This window comes from Rhinolophus hipposideros, assembly GCF_964194185.1.
Source record: "Rhinolophus hipposideros genome assembly, chromosome: 2".
Lineage (NCBI taxonomy): Eukaryota > Metazoa > Chordata > Mammalia > Chiroptera > Rhinolophidae > Rhinolophus > Rhinolophus hipposideros.
In genome coordinates this window covers 28,166,576-28,193,395 of record NC_138048.1, presented here as the reverse complement: position 1 = coordinate 28,193,395, position 26,820 = coordinate 28,166,576, and the positions used below count along the sequence as shown (strand labels likewise).

The following is a 26,820-nucleotide window of genomic DNA, read 5'->3' as shown; positions in this document are numbered from 1 at the left end:
AACTCATAGACACAGACATATTTTAGTGGTTACCAGAGGGTAAGGGGGGTGGGGGGAGGGAGATGAGGGTAAGGGGGATCAAATATATGGTGATGGAAGGAGAACTGACTCTGGGTGGTGAACACACAATGGGATTTATTGATGATGTAATACGGAATTGTACACCTGAAATTATGTAATTTCATTAACAATTGTCACCCCAATAAATAAATTAAAAAAAAAATAAATAAAAAAAATAATAATAAAAAAAAAAAAAAAAAAAAGAAAACTGAGGTAAAAAAAAAAAAAAAAAAAGAAAAAAACATAAATGAATAAATTAATGAATAATTGTATCCAAAATAGCACACACCACACCATACTGGGAAATACTGGCCTACTTATTTGATGCTCCCAGCGGACGGTCTCCACAAAAGAGTTTCTCGAGAGCACTGAGGCTTTTTGTATTCCTAGATTTTAATCAGCAATAGCATCTAACACCTAGTGATGCTAAGCAAATGTTTCTTGGAAAACAAAACAAAATATAATGAAACCTTAGCTAGTAGGGTAGCTGAATTCCAGAAGAAAACAACCATCTAATTTCATTCCTTAGAATCAGATTTGAAGAATACTTCACCCCCTACAACATGTATTCCATATAGCCAAGCCTTGGTTTTGCTTACAGGAAAATTTTATCTATCTTTTTCCACTTTACAGATTGTTAGGATAAAAACTGTATTAAAGACACTTTTTTGTTTTTTCCTGAACCTCTCCATCTTATTCTTGGATCACTGAAATGAATCTGAAGTTAAGTTGGAGGTGGGGTGATAAGTTACCACTGGCACACATTTTCCTCACCAATATCTCAATTGTCTTTTTTGGGCAAAGGAATGACATATAAAAATATTAGGGCTAGATTTGATTTTTATTGTTTTCTAGTCCAATCTGCACTTTTCAAACTTTTGTGCAGAGCCAAAAATTGAGGTGATTTTTGATGCTCAGTGACTTATTAAAGATGCTGAGTGACTTATCTAAGTCTCTTGTGTCTAGAAGCAGTATCCACAACCAGGTGGAGGGCAGAGGTCAAATAGGTGGTGACAGTAACAGTTGCAATATTAGGTACTGTATTACTTCACCAACAGAATGCAATTTTGGAAGCAGAAAGGCAGGTCTTGTGCATTTAATGTACAAAGCATTTACCTGACTTGAATCTACTTTGACTTTGATTCCATCTGGACCCATCAAAACTGTTTAGAAGGGACCTACAATGTCCTGGAGTGTTTAAAAAAGGGTTGGGCAGGACCAGCATTTTCTGTTATAGCTTCTGTATTATTCCGAGAAGTCTTCAGGAATGTTCTATGATGAAATGAAGTCATATTGGGGAAGTTGTTTGCTGTCCTGATTGGATTCTATTTCTTCTTACTGGATTTATGATTTATTTGAGTCAGTATATCTAAATTTAGTTGTGACCTACTAAGATGGGATATAGGTACTTCACCCTCTCTCCTTTTGGGTCTTCCATCATCATTTCAAATTGCATGGGTCAGTCTTCTGGAATGTGGTTTCTGAACTGTATTTCTTTGTCATTTAACCATAATTCTTATCTTTTTATTAAAGGGTAGTATGTCTCTTTTGGCTATGTAGTTAATGACATTGGTGTATACGTTATCTGTTACAAATATATAGCTACTCTCCATGGTGCTACAAGGCTACAGGTCTGTTCTCTAGCTGATGGTTTCTATTGCTTCTTGGATAAAAAGTATGTGCTAAGCACATGGCTTAGCTTGATCAATCTGTTTTATATCAGTTAAACCTTAACAGGTTAATGAAATTGTGATGTGGATCAAATAAACAGGTTTAACTTTTATCAGATACACTTTTTGCATTATATAGTTTTTAATTATTTAACTCTCAAATATAAAATAAAAAGTTATATGTCCAAATACGAAAGAGTAAAAGTGTTCCCAAGAACTTTGTAATATGTATCTCTCAGAGAAAAAAAAAAACTGTGTAATAAGATAAAAAGTATGCATATTAAGAATTTATAAAAAGGATCTGGTGAAGATTTTGATCTATAATTTTGCATTAGTTTCAACTGAGAGTCTGTGCATTTGTTTCTCAGAACCCCAGGATATGCTGCGAACATGACTGTGTAAACCTATATTACACTTTTATCTTTGTCAGTATTATCTTTTATGCAATATGATAGTCCTTAGGGAGCATTAATTGCTAGCTATCTCTTAGCTACTTAAGGGCAATCTTGGAACAATTACCATGTATTTATGGGAATGAGGCATTCATTTATTTATTGCCTTTCTCCTAAAAATCCCATAGCACTTGAGTCAAGAAGATAACAGTATACATGTACCCACTTATCTTTGCAGGAATTATTCCTTTCTCTATCTCCACCAGCCACCTCAGCAACATCACAACACCCTTATAAGGGGCTCACTCTTACAAATTAAAAAAAGTAAAACAAAACTATAACCATCTTTGACACTCAAAAGCATATTGAATCTGTCCTTTCTCAATTATCCTTTCTTTTCTTATCCCCCTCACTTTTGCTCTCTTTCTTTCTTTTGCTTGAAATGGAACATTGAAATGAAACTTTGACTTTGTAATCATACAAATTTGGCTACGTAGAGGTTACTGGTCCCAATTTTAGACAAGATTGTTAGAGATATAAAGCAATCCCTCCCTGTGTTGGTTGGTTGGCTGTTTATATGAAATAGACTGAGTACTTCAAACTGGTAGACAAGGACCACAGACTATCTCATTAAACCTATTCAATTGATTTAGGATGAATAATTCCTACTACTTCATAGTGCTAATAAATCTTTTTCCATTTCATATGCTTTCATGTTTTAAACACATGTAAATAAAACACATAGGAACAAATTAAAAAGCCACATATAATATGTCTTACCAGAGGGGTGAAATAAAGATCTGATACTTTCCAGCCTTTCAATTTATTGTTGGACACTTATTTCCACATAGTTCATGCGTAAATACACATACGAGGACTTCAACATCATACTTAAATTTTTATTTTAAATGCTTTGCAATGATTCACAACCCAACATTAAAATTATCTTTCTCTTTCCCTAGAGATACAAAACAATATGGATAACTTGAAATGTTCTTGCTAAATTAATGACAAGGAAGTCAGACACTATAAAAGAACTAATTGACATGTGATTTCCTCTCTCTTTTAGATGATAATTTTTGCTAGGCATTGCAGCATAGCAAGATCTTTCCAAATTTTACATTTAGAGGTAATTTATTTCACTCACCTAAATATTTTTCTTATTTTAATAAGAAATCTTATTTTTCTTCTGATTCCTATTTATTTATGTTATTTAGTTCAGATAAAATAGAGTATAAAATTATGACTTATTTACTGTGATATAACAAAAGCAGACAAACAATAAACAAGGTATGGATTTTAGCGTCAGACAGACCTAACACCAGCCATACTACTTACTATAAGTTAGAGGTCCTTATGTAGATTAATTAACCTGTCTGAGATTCAGTGGATAATGATACTCCAAAGAGCTGCTATGAGAATGAACTGGCAAATTATACGTGTGCCTGGCACACAGTACCAATAATAATGGCTTACTATGAGCCACATACTACGCTAACTGCGGTATACATTTACAATTGTAATCCTTACAGCATTCCTATGGACTAGGAGTTACTTTGGCCCTATTTTGTAGATGGAAGTAAAGAACAGAGTTGTTAAATAATTTACCCAAACCTGCACAAGTCCTACGTGGTGGGAGCAGCATTCTAACTGGGGTCCACCTGTTTGGTTAGCTACTGTTGTGTAATAAACTATCCAAAACTCCATGGCTTGAAACAACAAACATTCTTTATCTCTCATGATTTTATGGGTTAACTGGACTGAACTGGGTGATTCTTTGCTCCACAAGATGTCAACTACAGCTGGAGCATTTGGTAGTGGTGGTGGGGGTGCTATGTCTGAGATGGCTCATCACACGGCTAACATCCAGTGATGACTACTGGGGCTCAGACAGAGCTGTCAGCTGGAGTACTACTGTATTTAGCTCCACCATATGCATTGGCTTTGCATAGCAATGGAGGCTCGGTTATAGGAAGGAATTCTGAAAGAGGACAAGCTCCAATATGCAAGTGTGTGAGATGCTTTCACTTGCATCATGCTTGTTACTGTCCTAACGGCCAAGGCTAGTCACATGGACAAGCCTAGAATCAATGTGGGATTGAACAACACAAGGGCATGGATACTGGAAGGTCCCATGAAGGCCACTAATGTAACAGCCCACCACAACAGCTGTCATCCAAAGCACTCTTTTGAATCCTCCAAACTATCACAGCTATTAGTAATCTTCTGCTCCACTTGGGCAGCATGTTGTGCAGTGTCTTACGACACTGGAGTTTCAGACATGCAGTCAGTTACGTTTCTAGTACACTTTCACACTTCCCTGCTGCCAAATGTGACAGAAAATTTCAATTTTATATAAATGACTTTAAAAGAAATTTCAGTTTTATGAAAGAAAAATGCCTCTCAAAGATTTAAATTTTTTAATGCATTTTTAAATGCCATTCTGTATTGGGTTTTAATATGTTATAATTAATTAGTGAATAAAATAAGAAGAAATAGAGGTAATCTTTAGGCTCCATCACTATTCAAATTAAAGTGAACATATAGCAATCTATTTCTTAGAATATATGACTAGTTTTGGATTTGTAAGAAATTCCTTTTCAAAAAAATGGCTTTCATCCCACTATTTCTATAAAAACAGGATTCTTATTTCAGAAATTATAATTCTATCTTCACTTTATATAAATGAAAATAATTTAGTCCTGATGGTATTTATGCAGAAGGGCTCCATACAGAATTTTTTGTTTAAAAGTGTTACTTCAGATAAAGTATTCTATATTTGTATATGAAATTGATTTTCAAACAGAAGTACTTTACCTTAATTACCTGAAATATTTCAATAGTTTTTTTCTACAAATGTTGAAATTTAGACAGCTTTAGTAGAAATGAATGGCTTAGAGAAATTAGAAAAGAATATATAACCCTTTACTTTTTTTTTTTTTTAATAATTATTGAGGATCCATTATTTATTTATTTATTTATTTTTTTGAGAGCCCACTGGCCCATGTGGGAATAGAACCGGCAGCCTTAAGAGTTAGAGCATGGAGCTCTAACCACCTGAGCCACTGGGCTGGCCCATATAACCCTTTACTCTTGATTCATTACTTCAAGTTAAATTAGTAAATGATTCATAGATAATAAATACATTCCAATGCTATTTGCTGACCAATGCAAACTCTGATAATGTCATCACTTAACATCAAGACTCTGAGGGGTGTTATCAGAAGATGATATCTGAACTGTTATCCCCTTAATGGCTGTGGTATTTTTCTTAAGCTTATTGCTATTAAGCTTTATTTTTAAAGGAATGAAATATATAAAAAGTAATGAAGAAAATCAGTACTTACTTTTTGTGACAACACCTTCTAGGCGAATGATATTTGGGTGGTCAAACTGACCCATGATACTAGCTTCTCTTAGAAAATCTCTTCTTTGCCGATCCATGTGCCCACCTTTCAAAGTTTTGATTGCAACTGGGATCTCCCTCTTCCCTGGTGTCTTCAAGCGTCCACTACAGACTTCTCCAAATTCGCCTTAAAATATGAACAAACATAGTTATTTGTTTAAAAAGAATGCTTATATTCTGGAAGAATTGAGTTGTCATACAGCACTAGCTTTTTGTTTTTTAACATAACGAATCTCAAGTGTGTCATTTTCACATGGATATTTCTTAAAAATTAAATTTGTAATGACAATATGCTTGATCAGCATCATTTATAATGAATAACAACGCATATGTTGTATCACAGGAATTACCATCAATAGATATCCCTGATCTGCTGAGAAATTATGAAGAGCAGAATAATGATGCTAATGTAATACTATAGAAAAGCAGTCAGTGAATAACATTTCCTGTTCCTCTTCTCCTACTGATACATGGGTCAAATGTCTGCTATGTTCCGGGAATCCATCAGGCATATGCAGTTGAATTGATCCCATAGGCCACATGCCTGGGCTTCAATGCCATAGAAATCAATGCTAGGGTCAATTCGTATATGAACATATTGAAAAGACCACACTAAACTCAACAATAAGTAATCACACAGGGTAAATTACAAGTCATATGTTTGGAATACAAACACAGTACAGTCAGCAATGGCTCCATTGGACAAATTAAATAATATCCAAATACTTATCATAAATTTACTACATATACTGGGGTTGCAAAAAAAATGTATACAAGTGGTCAGTTTGGTGAGCGTTGCTCAAGCAGTGTTCGCTGTAATTAGAAGTGTCTGGACACTGATGGTAACCATTTTGAGTACTTCTTGTAATTGCAGAAGTCAAATGTGTCTTGTATTCATCTCTTGTTACCAGTATATATTAAGTATTACAATTTTAATAGTTTTTTGCTTTCTTAAAACGTGTATACATTTTTTTTTGGCACCCTCTGTATATCCATTGCTAGGGTGCTATGAGTTTCAAAGAAGTATAAGACTTGGTCTCTTTTCTCAGGAGCTTATAGTCTAGTAGGAGAATTTGATGAACATAAATGAAACAACTTAAGAATGTAAGACCAATTCCTGTAAATGCCGTGTTAATTAAGAATAGTGAGACCTGGAATACTGCCTCAGGGAGGTGGAAATTTTTGCTGGTCTTTGAATGATGAATACGATTTAGATATTCAAGAAAAGCAGCAGCAGTCCAGACAGAAAGGCATGAGGAAAGTGAAGACAAAGATTCAAAGATCAGTAATAGTAAAATGAATATTGTGGACATAATGTAGTAAGGATACAGGGCTGACTGAGGGGTTACTGTGGGAAAGAAGCTCAGAGACTTGCTAAGAGCCATGGAATAAATTCAGTAAATCTTGAAATTCAAGACTTAATTTATCTAGGGCCAATTACCTACATTTACATAAGAGCATGATGCTTGATCTCCGATTCATTCATCTATGAAATAAAAATAATAATAAAGCCTCCCATAATTCTATGATGTCTCTTCCTTATAAGGATACTGGAAAGATCAAAAGTGATAATATATATGAAGGTACTTATGAAGTTAATGTCCAATACATCCAGGCCTACTAAGATACTTGAAATTCCTTCTCAAATCAGTCTGGTTTTTTATAATAAACATCTAGAACAAAAGAAATATTTTTCTGTTTTTCCTTTTATAGTGCCTTAATAACTGTGTTAGTACATATAATTTTTCAGCAATGTTTTAAAACTCATCGACTGCCAGGACCCCATAATCTAAGTGATTTTCTGTTAACATTTCTTAGTAATTCAAATAAACTTTTGAATATAGCGAAATGAATAGAGAACCGTGTTGGTATTTTATCAAGACAGACATAGAGGCATTTTCTTTGGTTTTCTGTTGTCTTAAATTCATGTATTTTATTAACATCAGGCAGGTGTTTTTTTGTCAAGTTTTGCATGATCAAGCTGTTCTCACACTTACTTTAGAGACACTAAATCTGGTTGCCTCAATTAAAGATCTGTGCAATCTTTAGGCAAAGTCCAAAAACTTCAGTCACAGAATTTGTTAAAACCCCTATCCATGGTAGGTCTGGATATATCAGGCAGAAAGGAAAAAATATTTTAGATTAAATGTATACTTTCAGATAGTGTGAAAGACTGATTCATTATATGACTGTCCTTGTAGCAAGAGAGGAGGCCCATGTGTATTACCATAAGTAAAATAAATAATTCCTCAATAAGATCTGTTAACATTTACATATATTAGTTAGTTCAACAGCTCACCAACTGTAGAAATATGGTGTTAACCAAATTTTTTTCTTTTCTATAAAAATACATCATCCCTATCATTACAAAGGTAAAGACATATAGTGCTTATCATGATGCAGGTCTAGAAATTAAATATATATTTTAATTTCGACAACAAACCTTTGAGGTGGGTATTTTCCCTGCTATACAGATGAGGAAACTGAGGCACATGAGCAGAGTAACTTGTCTCCAGTGATGTAACCAGAAAATGGTAGAGCTGTAATTTGAACCCAGGCAATCTGGCTCTAGATTCCTTGCTTATAACTACTATTCTCTGCTGTCTGAAATGTTTATCATTGTTAGTATTTTCTGGTTGTAGTATGCTAAATTCCCAACTGGTAACAATGGTATCTTTAAATCAACTAACGTATAGCGTTCAAGAATGTCAGCTGGAGATGCACACGTGAATGGAATGACAAAGCTGTATACTTGCAATCCTTCACCACAAAATAAAAATGGAGACCTAGCTCAAATAGTAAGTAGTCTGGAGAAAAAATTACTATAGTCTAGTTTCAAATAAACAAAGAAAATTATATGTAGGATAACTGATCTTCTGCCACTGACAGCCCATTCACTATTTAAAAACCCCATCTATCTCCTTGGATGGTGGTAAAACCTTTCTGGACAAGCAATTTTGTTGTATAACATGCAGAGTCATATTAAAATACCAATTAGTATTAGATTTTCCACATAAAGCCCGTATAATTGAACTAAAAGTGTGAGAGGACGGTGGAAGCGGTGAGGGACAATCTGTCTTGGAGAACTGTCACATCACGATCCCCTGGAGGCTTTCCACAGTTTTACTCCCGACATTCCACGATTCTGGTTCTCCCCCACCTCCAACCCCTTGAGAGTCTCTAAAGCACAGTCTCCCTCTTGATGTTTTCTTAAAACATGGCTCTCAGGTGTAATGAGGTGCTTTTCTTTCTTCACACTCGCAGTTTCTCTCTGACGGCAATGCTGTACACAAGTTGTCCCCCTCCCTCCCTTGTCTCCATCCTCCTCAGTCCTTCTCTATGTGGATGGCTTCTTCTTGAGTTTCCCCGCTTCAGAAAACTTTCTCTGACCAACCCATCTGATTTAGTCCCTCACTACCGTCAGGTCTTTCTAAACAATGAAGAAAAAACTAGCAGCTCTATGATCAAAAGCTGCCCTTGCTCTTAGAGCTGGGCTATATTATTCTCCTATCAGACATTATATCAACCTTGACAGGTTACTCTGAACAATGATAAAATGAGACAGAGCAAGGCCACTGCATAATTTTGCTCAAGCACAGACAAAGGCAAGGTCACAGAGCCAAAATTACTAAACATCCCTCCACTCTTGGCTAAAATGAGTGACTGCTACTTCTTTTCAATTACAACCTTCTCCTTGTTCTAGTCTCCCCTTCCTTTATTAAGATAATCATAATATCTTAATTAAGATATTGTGATTAAAGTCCTAAAATTAAGGCCTAGTAGTATGTGCTGCTTTGATATCTACAGGAAAATGGGAGGACCTCAAATGGTCTTACCACAGATTTTCCTCCCCCTTCTGCTCCCACAGATAAGATGCTCTAGCTCAGGGGTGTCCAAACTTTTTTCAACGTTTTTTACCAAGGGCCATATGCGGTAAAATACACAAACAGCTGGGCCACTCACTCGAGGTGAAGTACGTATTGCCTCACCTGGTTTATTTACGTAAACTAAATATATTTTTGGAATTTGCTGCGGGCCGATTAAAAATGGATTGCGGGCCGCAGTTTGGACACCCCTGCAGCTGAACAACCCTCCTTATCAACGGGATCAGATGCAGTTCCTCCTTATTCCTGAATAGTGGGTTTCACTTTCCTGCTAGCCTGTGGAATGATTCAAATAAGCCAGTCACATCCTAAGGGAACCAGGGGCACCTCACCCACTTGATACTATGAAGCTTGTCTTCAGCAGCTCCTGGTCATTCACCTGGTTGTTCACTCAGCTCCCAAGTGCAACTCCCATGTGGCCATGTGTGGTGTCCTCCTCCCTCTGGGCTGCAAATATATGTAATTAACAAATATCTGCCAATCTCTTCTGTCTAATGTAGGGTGTAGTGCATCCATCCTTCTCATAACCCTAAGGTCGGAATCCCTCCATCACCAACACGGTGAATAGGAGGCAATTAAAACAGATACTCAATCACAAAATTGCCTCTGCTTTCTAATAGCATCTAATCCAGACTAAACTTCTGCTTCCTTAGTCCTCCCAAATCACCCAACCAAAGTCCAAATCCTATAACAGATTTCTTCTGAAACCTTCTTACTGACACACACTTAGTGACACATCATTTTGCATGCTGTGTGTATTCCCTTGCCAAAACGAGCAATAAATCCATCTTTTTCAACTATAGTGTATTCCTGGGATCTTTCGCTTGAAAGTATTAGCATATTTATTATATAGCAATTTTGACTATTTGACATTGTCTTTGAAGTTACATTTTAACTAGTTTATTACTCATTTATTAACTATTGCTCCATTTCAATATCTCCTCTGATCTTGGCCTGTCAACTGTAATCTAAATCAGAAAGATATGGGCCTTGACTATCTCTATTTTCTGTTGTATCCACAGTGCCTAGTATATAATAAACAACTTTTAAAATATTTGCTGCATGAACTAAATAAATGAATGGGGGGAAAAATAAAATAACTCTAGACCCAAAGTTGGGATATCTGAGACTAGAGTTAGGTTGGGGAATTTTCCCATATGCTAGCCGGTTTTTTTAATTTGCAGTTTCTTTTGCTTTCCTTTCAGTATGTACAGATAAAAGATGCTTCAGTATCTGTGGTATTTAGTTTTTTAAAACTTAACTGTGCATAATCTACTTTCCTTCCTAAGTATAATGACAACAGGAGAAATATTTTTAGAGTGTCATAAAAAGAAAGAGTTAAAAAGAAGAGACATAGAGGAAAAACATCACAGATTTTTAATTCTGTTATAGAGGGATATATTTGTCTCTTGAGGTTTTACTATAAATTCCCTTAGTATTAACGTTATTAGGAAGATCACCCATCCAGTTGTATTCACTGTCTGTCATTCAAGGATAAAATACCAGAATCTTTATGACTAATTCTGATTTCTTCGAGATACATAGCATATCTTCTACAAATGAAAGAGAACAACATTTTTTAGAGAACTTACAGTCTTTCACACCTGTTGAAACGGTATTTGAATGCTTCTGATACAACTTCACAGAAAGGTTCAGCACAATGCAAGTTTTTTTTGTTTAACAAGGCTCGTCAATAGGAGGGTTAGACCAAGAAATGGGAGAGGACAGGTTCTTAGAAGTTAGGGATTCTATTTCTGGCTTCACCACTAATTCTGTTTTGTGGTATTAGAAAAAGTCACAATACATTTTCTTGCTTCAGTATCATTGTGGGTGGGTTTAATACCCATCACCCATCTATTTCTTGAGAGATAAAAATTAATATGTAAATATTTGCAAAGTTGTTTTAGAAAAGTGCCATGTAACCACTGAGACTTAACGTTATACTGAGAGCGCAGAAGATATGCTAAATATGTAATTTACCCTTCATTTCTAGGTTCTTAAAAAGTTTAGGCCAGGAAGCAGGATTTCTTTAAGACTTGAGAATGAGTTTTTTTAAACATCCTTATCAAAAGATGGATAAGAGTATTTTATAGTCTTTGGAGCAAGTAAAGATTTTGTTGGGTATCCGATGGACATGTGTCCTATTTGGGAGGCCACCTCAGGGATACTGCGGATGCCTGATCATGGCATTGTACACCAGAAGCTAAACAATAATGAATGCCAACTATAATTTTATATATATAATGTGATGGCTCGGTGTGAGGTTGGACGGATAGTGGATGGGGGAGGGGGTTCACAGTGTGAGGGATATAAATGATGAACGTCTAAGTATTACCTTGTCTTGTACACCTGAAACTAATAAATTAAAAAAAAAGTACTGAAATTAGAATCTCAAAAAAAAAAAAAGATAAATAAGGGTTTCTTCAGTGAGAGTTAAATAATATATTATTCATTTTTTGTATACCAATATTCCAAATATTAAACAGCCTCTTTTTCTTTTTGAGCAAGTTTTTCTTTTTCTGTTAAAAATGTTCTCAAATATAACACTATCCTCAAGGAGACTAAAATTTTCCCTGCCTCTTATATCATAAAGTCCATTATATTACTTATTGAATACTCTTGTTGTAATATTTTGACTTTTCAAATTCACTGATATGTCTCCTCTTAGAACCTTTTTAATTCAGTGTATCAGCCTCCACCAGATGGGTCTCCTACCACCTACTTTTTTGCCTCAAGGTGCATTGAAAGAGCGCCTCTTTAGACTAAAACATATTTGTATTTCAAAACTCTGCTTGATGCTCTATCAAAACTGAGTCTTTACTCTGCCACCAGATGAATCATATTATAAATACAATCTAATTAAAAAGTGTCTCTGATCTAAAGAAACTTATTCAATGTCTTAGAGTCTCAGCTGCCTTTTTTAAATTAAAGTTTATTGGGGTGACAATGTTAGTAAATTTACATAGGGTTCAGGTGCACAATTCTGTATTACATCATCTATATATCACACTGTGTGTTCACCACCCAGAGTCAGTTCTCCTTCCATCACCATACACTTGATCCCTTTTACCCTCATCTATTAGGTTGGTGCAAAAGTAATTATGGTTTAAAATGTTCAAAATAATTGCAAAAACTGCAATTCCTTTTGCACCAACCTAATATTTATCTACAAAATGTAACTACCTGTTTTGCAGTTACAGTAAGTAAAAGCACCCAGCCCTGCCTCTGGCAGCTCCTATTATTATTCCACTTACCCTTCGGCCATCCCCCTTCTGAAAATGAATCGTAGGGCCAGTTCCACCATCTGCCAGTCTCCTCTCCCACAATCAGGCTGCTGAACACTCTGCACTGGATAGCAGTGTGACTACAAACATATGTTTCTTTTCTCAGCTCTATTCCCTTTCCATTTACATACTATCTCGGGGTAATGTCTTTCACTACCACCAACTACTTAACTGCCTTTAGGCTGGTAAGTTCCAAATCTACATTTGTAGCTCAGACTTCTCTCTTGAATTCCAAACTTGTATAACCATCTGGAAGTCTGCTAGGGGCCATCGTATCATCATCTTCTGAATTAGTCTTCTTAGGCCGCTGTGAAAAAATACCATTAACTGCATATTTTCAACAACAGAAATTTAATTTCTTACAGTTCTAAAGACTGAGAAGTCCAAGATCAAGGTGTCAGCTGACTGAGTTCATAGTGAGAGCTTTCTTCCTGGCTTGCAGTCAGGCACCTCCTCACTGTGTCGTTACATAGCTTTTCCTTGGCAGAGGCCATGGAGAGAGAGAGATCTCTCTTCCTCTTCATGTAAAGCTGCCAATCCTATCAGATTAGGACTCCACCTTTATGACCTAATTTAACCGTAATCAACGTTAATTAAAACCTAGAGGCTCTATTCCCAAATAGCCACACTGGTGGTTATGGCTTTAACATATGAATTTGGGGGGCACAATTCAGTCCTTAGCATGTCTTAAACCCACTTTCCTATCTTTATCTCTTAATTCATTTAAGTAGTGTGGTTAGTTGAATATTGACTCCCCAAAGAAATTAGGGTTCACATTTCTAATGCACAGGAACTGTGAATATATTTCCTTATACAGGCATATCTTGGAGCTATTATGGGCTTGGTTGCAGACCACTGTAATAAAGTGAGCATCGCACTAAAGCGAGTTGTAATCTTTTTGCTAGTGGAGGGTCATGCCTTCAGTTTGTAAAAGAATGCAACACCTGTGAAGTGCAATAAAATGAGGTATGCCTGGATAGCAAAAGGGAACTTACAGATGTACTGAGTTAATGATCTTGACATGTGAGTACCCTGGATGATCCAGGTGGGCCCAATGTAATCACAAGTGTTCTTAGGAAATGAAACCAAGAGGGACAGTCAATCAATAGGATAATGGAAACAAGAGAGAGAGAGAGAGAGAGAGAGAGAGAGAGAGAGAGAGAGAGAGAGAGAGAGAGACTTGAAGATGCTATGCTGCTGGCTTTGAATATGGAAAAGAAAACATGCCAAGGAATGCAGGTGACTTTTGGATGCTGGAAAAGTCAAGCAATCAGATTCTTCCCTGAAGTGCTCAGAATGAATCAATACTGTCAACACCCTGACTTTCATTCACTGAGACTGATTTTGGACTTCTGATTTCCAGAACTAAAATAATTACTGTGCGTGTGTGTGTGTGTGTGTGTGTGTGCTTGCGTGTGTGTTTTAAGCCGCTAATTTGTGATAGTACACAGTGGCTCTTAACACAGGGCTTGGGACAGAGAGAGTTCTCAAATATTAGTTTCCATTGGAGGCTGGATGGTATCCTCCTTTTAAGCATAATTTCTTATTACCCTACAATGTGCCCCTTTTTACAATGTGCCCCTTTTACATTGTGCTATTGACAGCACTTCTCTCATTAGTTGCAAGTTTCTGTTCATTTATCTCTCCCATCACCCTGTGAACATTTTGAGCACGGGGATTTTGTCTTAGTTTTAATTGTCAGTGCCTATTATAGTGAACACCATGGGTAACTAATGCTTACTGAATGCATGACTGGACAGATATCCTTATGATAGATGCCATCATCAGTATTTAACTCTATGTGAAAGTATCCATGAACATGTTCCAAGTGTCATTTGAGAAGGCAACCATGAGAGAGTATCATTTACCCAGTATGTGTGATTTCCTGCACCAGCACAAATATAACGTTTTGGAATTCGGTCAGGCAATAAAAATAATCAGTATTCACAGTGGAGGGCTTCTGTTTGGACAAGCATGACTAAGAGACACTTAGTGGACTGTCAGCTGTAGTGGTCAAAATGTTTTCAAAAATGGGAGAAAAAGGATCTTTCCAAAAATACACAGATAATTATTTTGATGAAAAAAGCCAGTGAGTGTCCTAAATTACTATTAAAAATGGTATTAAACAAGTCTTTAATAGCAATAAAGAATGTACATAGCTTTAATATACCACGGGTTTATAAATAAAACTATATTAGATCATTTTATCTTAAACTAAAGAAAATGTGCGTAGAAAATCACTAGCACCTCTGTAAATTGAACCATAATTCAGAATTGTAGATATTTTAATTTGATTTTATATATTCTCAAGGGATAATAACAGGCAGATATTCTAATAAAAAAACATTAAAAAGTTTGTTTTCATGTGTAAGTGCTATTTTTCACTAATGTAAACCTTATTATATTAGGTAAAATTTTATTCAGTTTTTGTCTTTCAGAAGACAGTCATATTTTATCTTCATAAAAGATTATGCTTCATTATTTTATTTGTTCAAAAAATATTGTTTTTCACCAAGTCTTAGATTGCAATATATACCATTATTATATGTATTACAGGAAGAAAACACTGCTGTTAATTAAACTGTGATTGCTATTAACTATAAAAAGGCAGCCTAAATTCAGTGATATTAAAATGAAAAAATTTACTAGAGCAAAACTTGAAAAGAGAGGAGAAAATCACCCATAGGCTGAATAACTGGAACACAGTCTCATTTGGTGTATATCCTTCTAACCTATTTCCTAAGCATAAAGTTTTTTATTCATAAACTTGTAGTCATATCACATAGTATTTTTATGTGTATACTTAAGACCCTTTTATATTCACTTACTATTATGGCATATGCAGTTTCTATGCCATTCTATATAATATTTCACAAATCCCTTTTGAAAGAGCTTTGATATCATTCCTATTTTTTCTATTAGTTTTTAAAAAACAGCTTTTATTATCAAATATCATATGAGTTACTATAAGCATTAGAGAGCTATACTTTTGCAATTTAAAATTTGTTATAATTTAATTCCATTGCACTAACTGAACAATAAGGACTTAACAATATTCTTATTGAAACAAAGCTAAAAGAAGTGATAAATCAATTTTTGTTCAATGATATATATACAACCTAAGAAAAATGTCCAGCACATATTTCATTAATCCAAAATATAAGTCAATAAACTTTTTTCAGCTCATACTTTTGAGGAGTAAAAATTTAATATTCTTTGAAAGGGTTTGTGTAAAATTGGATTTATCTTTTTTTTTTTTTATGTGTTTGGTAAAACTTGCCAAAAAATCCTTGAAATTTGGGTCTGAAATTTCCTTTGTGGGAAAAATTTGTTAAATACTGGTAGTTTATGTAATGAATATAGGAAAATTTAGGTTCATAGTCCTTCTAAGGTTTTTCTAATACACAATTTCTAGAAACTTGTCTCTTTTATCCAGTTTTTACATTTATTGTCCTGAAGTTGTTTATAATATTTTCCTACTAATTTTCAAATATTCGTTTTATCAGTAGTGTATCATTTCCTTTTTTGTCTGTTATATTGTTGACTTACGCCTTATATTTTTCTTTATTTTGTCAGAATTTTATAACTTTATTAATATTTTAAGGAAGACAACCTGCTGAATGGGAGAAAATATTGGCAAGTGGTTATCCAATAAGGGGTTATTATCAAAAATATATAAAGAACGCACACAACCTAACAACAGAAAAACAAACAACCCAATTAAAAAATGGCCAGAGGACCTGAATGGACATTTCTCCCAAGAGGACAAACAGGTGGCCAATAGACATATGAAAAGATGCTCAACATCACTAATCATCAGGAAATACAAATAAAAAACACAATGAGATACCACCTCACACGTGTCAGAAAGGCTATCATCAATAAATCAACAAATATTAAGTGCTGGTGAAGATGTGGGAAAAAAAGGAATCCTTTTAAACTTTTAGTAGGGTTGCAAATTGGTGCAGCCACTAGGGAAAACAGTATGGAGGTTCCTCAAAAAATTAAAAATAGAACTGTTCTATGATTTGGCAATTCCACTCCTGGATATTTATCTGAAGTAAAGAAAAATAAAATTTGAAAAAAATATGCACCACTATGTGTATTGCAGCATTACTAGTAATAGTCAAGATAGGAGAGGAACCTAGATGTCCATCAATAGATGAATGGATAAAGATGTGGAATGTATATGTGTATACATAATGGAATATTGTTCAGCAATAGAACAGAATGAAACCTTGACATTTGTGACAACGTGAATGTATGGACAAGGTATTATGTTAAGTGAAATAAGTAAGACAAAGACAAACGTTATATAATCTCACTCATGCAGAATCTTAAAAAACAAAATAAAGAAATAAACAAAAGAAACAGAGCCATATACATAGAGAGAGAACAACTTTCTGGTTTCCAAAGAAGAAGGGGTGGGGGGATAGAAATACAAATTTTTTAAATATAAAAATACAAAAGAAAAATACTATTACGTATATTTGTATAATTATATCTATAGATAGAGTGAGAAAAATAATTGTTTACTCATTGACTGGCAATGTGACTTCTGACATAGCTATTTCCCTTGGTTTCATATTCTACACATAATACTTATGGATAAAAAATAAATATGTAAATAAACTTCTGCTTTTGTTGCTATTTTTTTTTCTATTTTAGTAGTTTTGACATTTTATTTAGTATTTTCCACCTTATACATTCTTTGTGATTATTCTATTTCCTTTTTTTCTAAAATAAGTTAGATGGTTAATTCATTAATTTTTAGCAGTTCTTTGTTTCTAAAATAGGCATTTTAAGGCTATATGTTCACTTTTAAAGTACTGCATTACTTGTGACCCATAAATTTTAAGATGTAGTTATTGCATTATTATTTGGTTCTAGGGATTTTATAGTTTATATTAAAATAACCCATGAGTTATTTATTTACATTAAAAATAATCCATGAGCTATTTTAAAACACATTTAAACTTTCTAATTTTTAAGTTATCTTTATATTATTTATTTCTAACTTAATTGTATTTTTGGCAGAAATATAGTGCATAAAAATCTTATTTGTTGCAAATTGCTTTATGGTCAATTTTCATAAATGTTTTGTGTACTTGAAAATAATATGATTTTGCAGGTTTGAGATATTCTCTCTGTATATTCATCAGATAGAATTTAATAATTGTATTCCTCACATCATCTAGTGTCACTGATTTTTTTTCTACTTGATTTAGTAATTATTAAAGGAAGTGAATCAAAAATCATACTATATTGGCACATTTATCAATTTCTGATTGTAATACTACTATCAACTTTTGCTTCCCATTTTTGGAATATGGTTTTGTAGACCTAATTGTTGAGAGATGTAAGAAGCTAAAGTCCAGAATTGTTATCTCTAACAGTTCTGGGCTTTAGCTTCTGAAGGTAACTGAATGTTACCTTCAAAATTATGAAGATACAGCTCACAAAGTATTAAAATAGGTAACCCTTTGAGCTTGAGCACGACCATTTTAAAACTAAAAAAAATTGCTATTTCTTAATACACTTTTACTCATTGCCTCCTATTATATGAAAATAATGATATACAGGGAAAGATTTTAAGACAGTAGATTCTGAGAGTTCTCATCACAAAGAGAAATTCTGTTTCTTTTTCTTTTTCTTTCATCTATACGAGATGATGGATGTTAACTAAATCTTTTTTGTAATCATTTCAATCATAACCATCATACTATACACTTTAAACTTATACAATGATGTATGTTACTCATTTCTCAATAAAACTGGAAAAAATTTAGTCATGAATAGCTGCAGCCACCTAAGATTTGACGGCACAATATATCATGTCTAAAAGAAAATAAAATGAAGAAAATAAAATGACTTAAACTTTGCAAGAGTAACTGCTATGACCACATAAACAACACCTAATCTTATTTATTAGATTAAAAGCTCAAAAAATGGTTGACAGCTGCAATAGTCTCATAAGTTTCAAGTATTTTTTAATTTTAGCCACATTGTATTTTGAAATCGAAAGACAAAAAAAACACCTGAATTTTAAAATCTCAATAGGCCAACTGAAGATAGAAATTAAGAGAATTCACTTGTAATAGTGTGAAACTACATCATATAACTCTGTGAAATTGAGATTAGTAAAGAATTTTCAGAAACTTTTAAAAAGCATTCTGTGCAGGCATATAAGACTACAAGCAGAGTAGAGAGAGATGCTAAATATTATTTTGTTGTTTCTTTTCTTTATTTTGAAAAACGGAAGGTCAGATGATTGTTTTGCATTTTACTACACAGAAAGTCATAAATCAGGGAAAATATGACAGTGCTCATGTTCATGTTAGTGGAATAAATGAGAGCTGCATATCACTTGTCATGGATGCTATGCTTCTATTTAATTAGAAAAGAAAAACAGTCAGAAAAAAAATCCACAACTAAAGAGTAAAATACATTGCATTTAATCTGCCCATATACAGAAAAAAATTTATTTGAGAAATTATAAAAAATTTATTTGAGAAATTATAAAAAAATTATTTCCACACGGTAGCTGCTATCTTGAGATAAAAACAGCTCAGACTATTTTTTGATCCATTACTTGCTTTTATGTTTTATTTAATTCAGTGTAAGCACAACGTTTTCTTTAAATAAAATATTTTGAATAATATGGATCATGAATTGATTTTTAATGTAAATGTTTAAATTTTATGTCAGAAGATACACAGGAAACAATTCTAGTAGTGTTATTTCATGTTGTGCAAATTGACATGGATATGGTTTAGGGTTCAAAATAAGGAGGAAAGTCAGAAATTAATATATGTTAGAAGACACTTAAGAAGAGTATCTCTATTTTTGAGGATCTGCCAGGCTTGTCTCATTTTATAGACTGTTGCAAATGTAGTAGGCCTGGCTTCTGGTTAAAGATGATAGTGTAAACATGCGCTTATTTTCTTTTGCTCCATTAATAACAGAAAAGGAAAAAAAGTGCTAACCCTTAAGGACAAATGACAGGAGATGGGACTCCAGTGGATGAGAATTCAGTAAAATTTTTAGGATAGAAGGTGACTGGGGAGGTTTTAATGGGTGTAGTAGGGCATAAAAAGGGAAAGAAGAGATTGCTTTTGTTGAAAGCAGAGCAAGGGACAAGGTGGAACCATAGATGGACTCCTGGCTTTGATACACTCGTATAGCAAAGGGCAGAAATGAGACATGGGCCCCAAACAGAGCAAGGGTGTAGTTTGAAACTTTTACATGGAAAAGTTGACCACTAATTCCTATAAAATATCAGAAGATTCCTTTCGAGGGAAAAAAATGAATGTTCCCAGGGAATATACAAACCGCATATTGACATTTGAATATCCCCACTAAAACAGTCCCCTAACCACCCAAAGTGATGCCCATTGTAGACACGCCTGCATTCTCACATATGGCCTTCAATCAGTGCCTGACTGGATATGAATGAAAAGCCAGGGTTCACCAGACAAGTGAGAAGAGTCCTCAATAGGAAAGGCAAAAATAATAAAACAAAAAAGAAAACTGAAAGCAACAATGATACTGTGTAACGAGTTCATCTATTAACAAAGATATGGATGCTGAAAGAAAGAAATAATAAGAAAATCAGATATTTGAAAATTAAAGGATAGAAAATGTACTCAATAAGAGTCTTGGAACATATGTAGATTTAGTTGAGGAAGTCTGATAGGAAATAGAACAAATGTGCATTTACAAAAAACAAGCCTAGACACCAAAAATATGAGCTTAATGCTTAAAGTGGTAAAAACTTGATTCAGAGATTCCACAAATAACTAATAGAAATAGCAGAGAGAATGAAGAGAACTCAGGTGAGGAGAGTTGCACAGAAATAATAGTAAAGATTTTTGAGAACCATATCATTTCACTGATATGTGCTGTATAAAACTGAGAACAACAAAGGAACAAAAAAAGCAAATGAAGAAACAAAAACTCATGGCCACAGACAATAGTTTAGTGGTTACCAGAGAGTAAGCTGGGAGAGGAGGTGGTAGACGAGGGTAAAGGGGGTCAAATATATGGTGGTGGAAGGAGAACTGACTCTGGGTGGTGAACACACGTGATATATAGATGATGCATTACAGAATTGCACACCTGAAACTAGTGTAACTTTACTAACAATTGTTACCCAAAAAAACTTTAATTAAAAAAAAAAAGAAAGTAAGGGAGGGAAAAAATAAAAAAAAAGGTTTCCAAAGAGCAAACATCTCCAGCCTGAAAGAGCCTCCATGTGTGTAGCACTTCACATTCAATTCCAGGTAGAATCCTCCAGCATTTCACTGGTCAGCAGTAGCGCTGTCTTTAAAAGATAGTAGAGTGAAGTCTTTAAAATTCAAAGGAAAAAATATTTTTAACCTACAATGATATGTTTTGAGTATTTTATTCATTAAAAAGACATTTTCAGATATAAAAGAATCCAGAAAACGAATTCCTTTCTAAGCTTTCCACTCTTAGTTAGAAAGTTCAATGGAGGATTTGTTCCAACAAAGTGAAGATGGTAACTTAAGAGAGAGGAAGATCACGGGCCACAGGAAATAATGGCTCCATAGTAGTTAAATGACCAGGACAAAGGATGAGACCCATGCTTCGGTCCAAATGGAAGCAGGAGAGCAGACTTTAGGAATGCAGACACTCATGGCACAGAGTCTGGCTGGATATACTGAATAATGTTCTGGTTTAGAGCAATCTAGAGCAGGGGTTGGCAAACTTTTTTTGTCAAGGGCCTGATAATAAATATTTTAGGTTTGTGGAAAATTCTGACTGTTGCAGCTACTTAATTCTTCAGTTTCAGCACAAAAGCAACTATAGACAACGAGTAGACGATGGGTAGGGCTGCGTCTCAATAAAACAGGTAATTTGGTCTATGGGCCATAGTTTGCCAAACTCTGCTCTAGAGAAACTCAGCCATGAATTTCCAGCAGCATTACCAATAAAACATCAGAAGAGCAAACCTACTTTGGAGAAGCTGGTGTCCGTGACAAGCACCTACACAATTCAGCAGTCAGGTTAAGTAAGGCCAAAGCTTTCTCTCTTTCTAGCTCAGCAAAAAATGACATCTCAATACCAGGAGCTCCCATATTAGAAATCTTACCAGAAAGAACCAAAACATTTCACAAACATTAATATAATACTTTGAAAATAAGCTTTTTCAATTTCCAATTTGATTGTATGTATTAAAACTAGTGCCTGTATTAGTTGGAACAATAGATGGAGACTCAAATATAGTATTTAAGGAACCGATACTAAGGTAACCGATTGTAATAATAATAGCTATATTGAAAGGAGAGATGAGTGTTGTAAGGAAGCTCAATCTTTATCTGTGATAACAGGAAGTCAATAGACAAAGTGTAGTGTTAAATGTAGATGGAAGCAACCATTGGAATTAGAAAACAGAATCAGTTACAAAGTATTGTCACAAATGAACAGGACTGAGAGTTGGATGAGGAGCCGGGAAAGAGTGGTATGTATGCTTGTGCATTTCATTAGAGGTCCTCTACTCTAAAAATAATTTTAGATATGTGCAAGTCACTTTGATTTTAAAAATTAAAATTTTAAAAATATGGAGGAAATAAAGAAGTCTTTATGACTATGATAGAAATCTGGCATTCTCTTTTTGACTCTGCTTTTGGGGAACATGCTATTGAGTAAAAGTTGCCCCTGTTCTCCAGTACTCTGGGCATTTGTTCCATCAGTCAACAAATGAATCTTAACAGGCTAATACATCAAATGTAAGACAACACCACATTTATTGCTTTTTTTCAAATTTACTTTAAAAGAAAAGAAATTTAATTCTTTTCCCTCACCTCTTCATTTTTCTATGCTTAGTCAGGTTTTGGATTCTGCAGTAACTGGGCCCACTACCCAACCCAACAAGAAGTTGAGCAAAGCCTTCTGAATTTTACTTACAACTTTCTCAAGTAGGGCATTCCTGCCAACTCTTGGGAAAAGCTGACTGTTCACTTTTCTCTTATTGTCCTGCTCATGCACATTAAGAAAAAGGGCATTGGATTTTGTGGATTTGCTTCCCATGGGGCATGGCTCTACATTGCAACTAACCTCTTTATAACGTCTCAGTAATTTCTTGTCTTAATAGGAAGTATAGAAAATGGGATACAATGTGTTATTTCATGTATCAAGAGCACAGTGATTTTCATCCTTTTGTAGAAGTCATTGTCATAACATCTAAACATAATGTACAGACTTAGAAGTAAAAACCCTCTAAAATTGAGGATTCAGATTATATTCACAAAGAAAATACAAATAAATAGAACACCAACAAAATAGCTAGACTTTCATTCTTGGCTTGAAAGCTTCTGGATTTTTCCACACAGATCTCAACATGCCAATCTTCTAAATATTCCTGTTTTCTTTAAGTCATTCCGGTCAGAAAACTGAGACTTGTGCTGTTTCTTGCTTTCTTGATTTCCTGCATTCTTACTGGTTTCTCTGCTTATTGAACTCTTTCCTCCACAAGATATCAGAGTGATCATTTCAATTGCAAAGCTGAGTATATCATTCTCCTCACACTCTTCAGTTATTCTTCAGTCCCTTTAGGATGCAGTCATCTCTTGGGTAGCCTTCCTTGATCCCTCAATTTAACTAGTACAACTTTTCTCCTAGAGGATGATGAATCCTTATCGTGCCTCCATGATAACACTTAACCCTGGGGATGTATAAGGTGAATTACTATTTCTCTTTCTTCACCCCAACGTTACACTAGGCGATAAGCTTTCTGAAGACAAAAGTCATTTAATGAATAAATAAATACTTTCATCATTTTTGTAAATTGTGAATTCTACATCCATTCATTAAAGTTTGTGTAGCAAATACCGTATCACATGTCAAGTATGGTTTAAAGGGCTGAGGGTACAGCAGTGAATAGGAGAGTCAGATAGGACAGACAATAAGAAAAACAAAACAAGCATATGTCAGCTGGTAATAACTGATACAGAAAAAGAGAGAAAAAGGAGTGTGAGAGGAAGGTTGCTACTCTCCTAAAAAGTGTCTTTGATAAAGTAACAATGTCTTAGACATTGGAGGGAGTGAGGGAGTGAGAAAATAGCCATGGTGTTACTGGAACGAAGAGCTTTTAAGTCAGATGGAATGTCAAGTACAAAGGTCTTGAGATGGGAATGCAGGAAGGATGTTTGCAGAAGAGCAAGGAAGCCATTGTTTCCAAAGAGCTTTTACTTTGAGTGAATCAAGAAGTCATTGGAGAGTGACACAATCTGGTTTACATTTCAAGAAATCTTCTGGTGCTGGTAACACAGAGGCACAAAGATAGGAGAAAGGAGGCCAGGAGATGTGCTGATAGGTTGGACCAGCGTTGTAGCTGTGAAGTGGTAAAAAATGGTTGGAAACTGGGATAGATTATGAAGCAAGAGCTGATAGGGTTTGCTGATGGATTGACGTGGCATATGAAAACCTGTGAATCATGCTTCAGATGAGGGAAATATGTGCTCTCACCCTAAAGAATAACCTTATGACAATAGTCAATATCCAAATTAATGTCAGCCCTGCTCAAGCACTTGGCTTTTTTTGTAACAATGCACTTAGAATGAAAATCCATTCTACCCCTACAAATCACTGAAACAGATCAGCAGCTAGTATGCAGTCTTCACACCATAAAGCTGAGAAGTGACTTCTCATAGCTTGACAGATGGCTGGAATTAAAGCAAGATACAGTACAATTTACCTAAAATAGGTGGAGAGTGTGGCAATGAAGGGTAGTTTAAGAAATAGCAATTGCACAAGTTCTAGCAGAAGACATTCTTATGGAGGAAATATACATTCACAAATACAAAAGGTTATTTGCAATAAAGTAGCAGTTACTAAGAGCATGACTCTGAACGCAGACTACTTTGGGGTTCAATTTGCCTTTATTATTTACAAGCTAACCAGCTTTGTAATAATAATAATAGTAATCTCTTTCACCACGTATTTAATCTCTCTAAGTCTTAGTTTTCTTGTCTGTAAAATGTTCATATGTGATTCTTAGCTTTGTGAGGATTGAAAGAGATGATCATACAAGTAAAGCTTGCTTCAAACATGTAAACATTTAATAACTCTTGCTTACTATTAATATCAAAGAGAGACTGGCTACCTTTCCAGATAGGATGAAGAAAGGGAGGGAACAATAAAAAAGATTCTGGGAGGAACAGATTATCAAAGTTTTCCATTTACACACCTTCTCATCCTGTGAATTTATTTACTCCACCATGAAAGCAATAAATGAGAGGTTATAAAAGATCATAAGTACTTGCCTAGCTGCTGTTTCTATCTTTCAAAAAGTCAACAGAAACTGTTATTTGGACTTAATTCTGAATAAAGACCTACGAGGTGTAAGGGGGTGGGATCTTGGGGAAAAAAATGATCATTTTCATTTTGAGATACCTAACAGCCCAGAAAAAAGCCTTGGCCATAGTTGTAGATATTAAACTTTAGGGTGGTAGTTTAAAAAAGATGTACATGGATTGGGTACAATTTCATTATCAACGATTCTATATAGTGAGGGATAGGTGTCTATAAAACACAGAATTCAAACAATGCCAACGCAATTATCCAAATGAGAAACAAATTAAAGAGCATACTAAATAAATGCTTCCTAGAGAGCTCTGAGCTCAGTTACGATAAAGACACATAACGAACCTGCAAGGCAGCACAACTCAGGGATGATATGAATGAAAATTCCACTGGCTGATCTAACCAAGACAGAGAAGGACCTGGGCAGTTTGGGTGAATTCACCTATAGAAACATGACAAAATTTAATAGAAATATTTATAAAATGAGAGTATGAAAAAAATATATATCCTTGGATAGCTATACAGAGAGCACAGTATATGGTTGACACAGATACATAGTGTGGGCGTATAAATAAAATATAGCCTGTACTCAGCATCATAAAGTCAATTGGACAAGTATAGAAAGAGGCCTGGTTTAATAGCAACTCATCTGAGAAAGACCACTGGGGATAAGCTGGTGTAAGCTCTCTCTATGCCAACAGTGTGTGGCAGCTCTTCACAAAGCAAGCACAAACTCAGGCTGCAATCATTGAGGCACCGCAAGAAAGGGGCTAGCCCATGTTTTCTGCATTGGTTAGAAAATAATTGGAATATTGGGTTCAATTCTGGAAGGACTTAGAGAAAACCTCTAGTTCTCCCGAGGAATGGTTTCAGTATGATGAAGTGTCCAGAAATCATGTCAGATGAAAATGGTTGAAAAGTTTGGGCAATTTAGCCATGAAAAGAAAGATTTATGAGATTCACATGTTATCTTCAAATATTCGAAGGATCAAGGTGTAGTGCAGAAGAAGGATTAGGTTTACTTTGTGTAAGTTCAATTTTGCAGAACAAGTACTAGTGGGTAGTGTTATAAGGTTACATACAGTGTTACAAGGAAGCACATTTTTACTAGCAAAGATTCTTGATTTATTGGAACTGTATCCAAGGAGTGGGCTGCCTGGTGAGGTGGCAAACACATTCAATGGCGGACTTCTGATAAAGGTTGGATGCTTTATCTCATTTGCTTCTCACAACAATCATGAAGTGGCAAAGCAGTTCTATTTTTATTTTAATTATTTGCCCAATAAAAGCAAAATTCATTTTTCTTTTCTTTAATTATTTAAAAGTCTCTATGTGATTAAAAACTAAAACGTCACCAAATTTAAAAGGCACTGATCGTTATTAGTAGCCAAGAAGCAGAGCTAGAGTTAGATTTGCACCCAGAAAAAGGAAAAGCTTAGGCTTCGAAGAAAAATTAGACATAATGAAGAGCCTGTGTCATGAAACTCTAAAATCTCTCGAAATTGTCTAAAATTCCTCTTCATAATCTCCACAGCTCTTATTTTACTACTTATTTTACTACTTCTGTCTTGCCCTGTCTAACCTGCCTGTTCCTCATCTTGGCATTCCTTAGCTTCCCAATGCTGTCTCTGTGATGCAATCTGATCACCTAGTCTGCAGTGATCTCTAGATTCTTTGAATTTCAATTAGCAATATATATGTCTTCTGTTCACTCATGATGTTTCTTCTTTCTACCTTGTCTTTCTATCTCCTTTTTTTTTTAAAACCTTATATATTGTACTTCCTTAGTTTCCTTCT

The 26,820-nt window shown here is 34.7% G+C and overlaps 1 protein-coding gene across 1 annotated transcript in view; it reads right to left on the bottom strand.

The window, feature by feature from the left end:
• The window catches only part of EPHA6 (EPH receptor A6), an 893,585-nt gene that overhangs the window by 232,675 nt on the left and 634,090 nt on the right, over positions 1 to 26,820 (bottom strand). Inside the window, 1 exon segment of the mRNA XM_081062963.1 lies at positions 5,470 to 5,655. Coding sequence (XP_080919089.1) covers positions 5,470 to 5,655 — 186 coding nt within the window.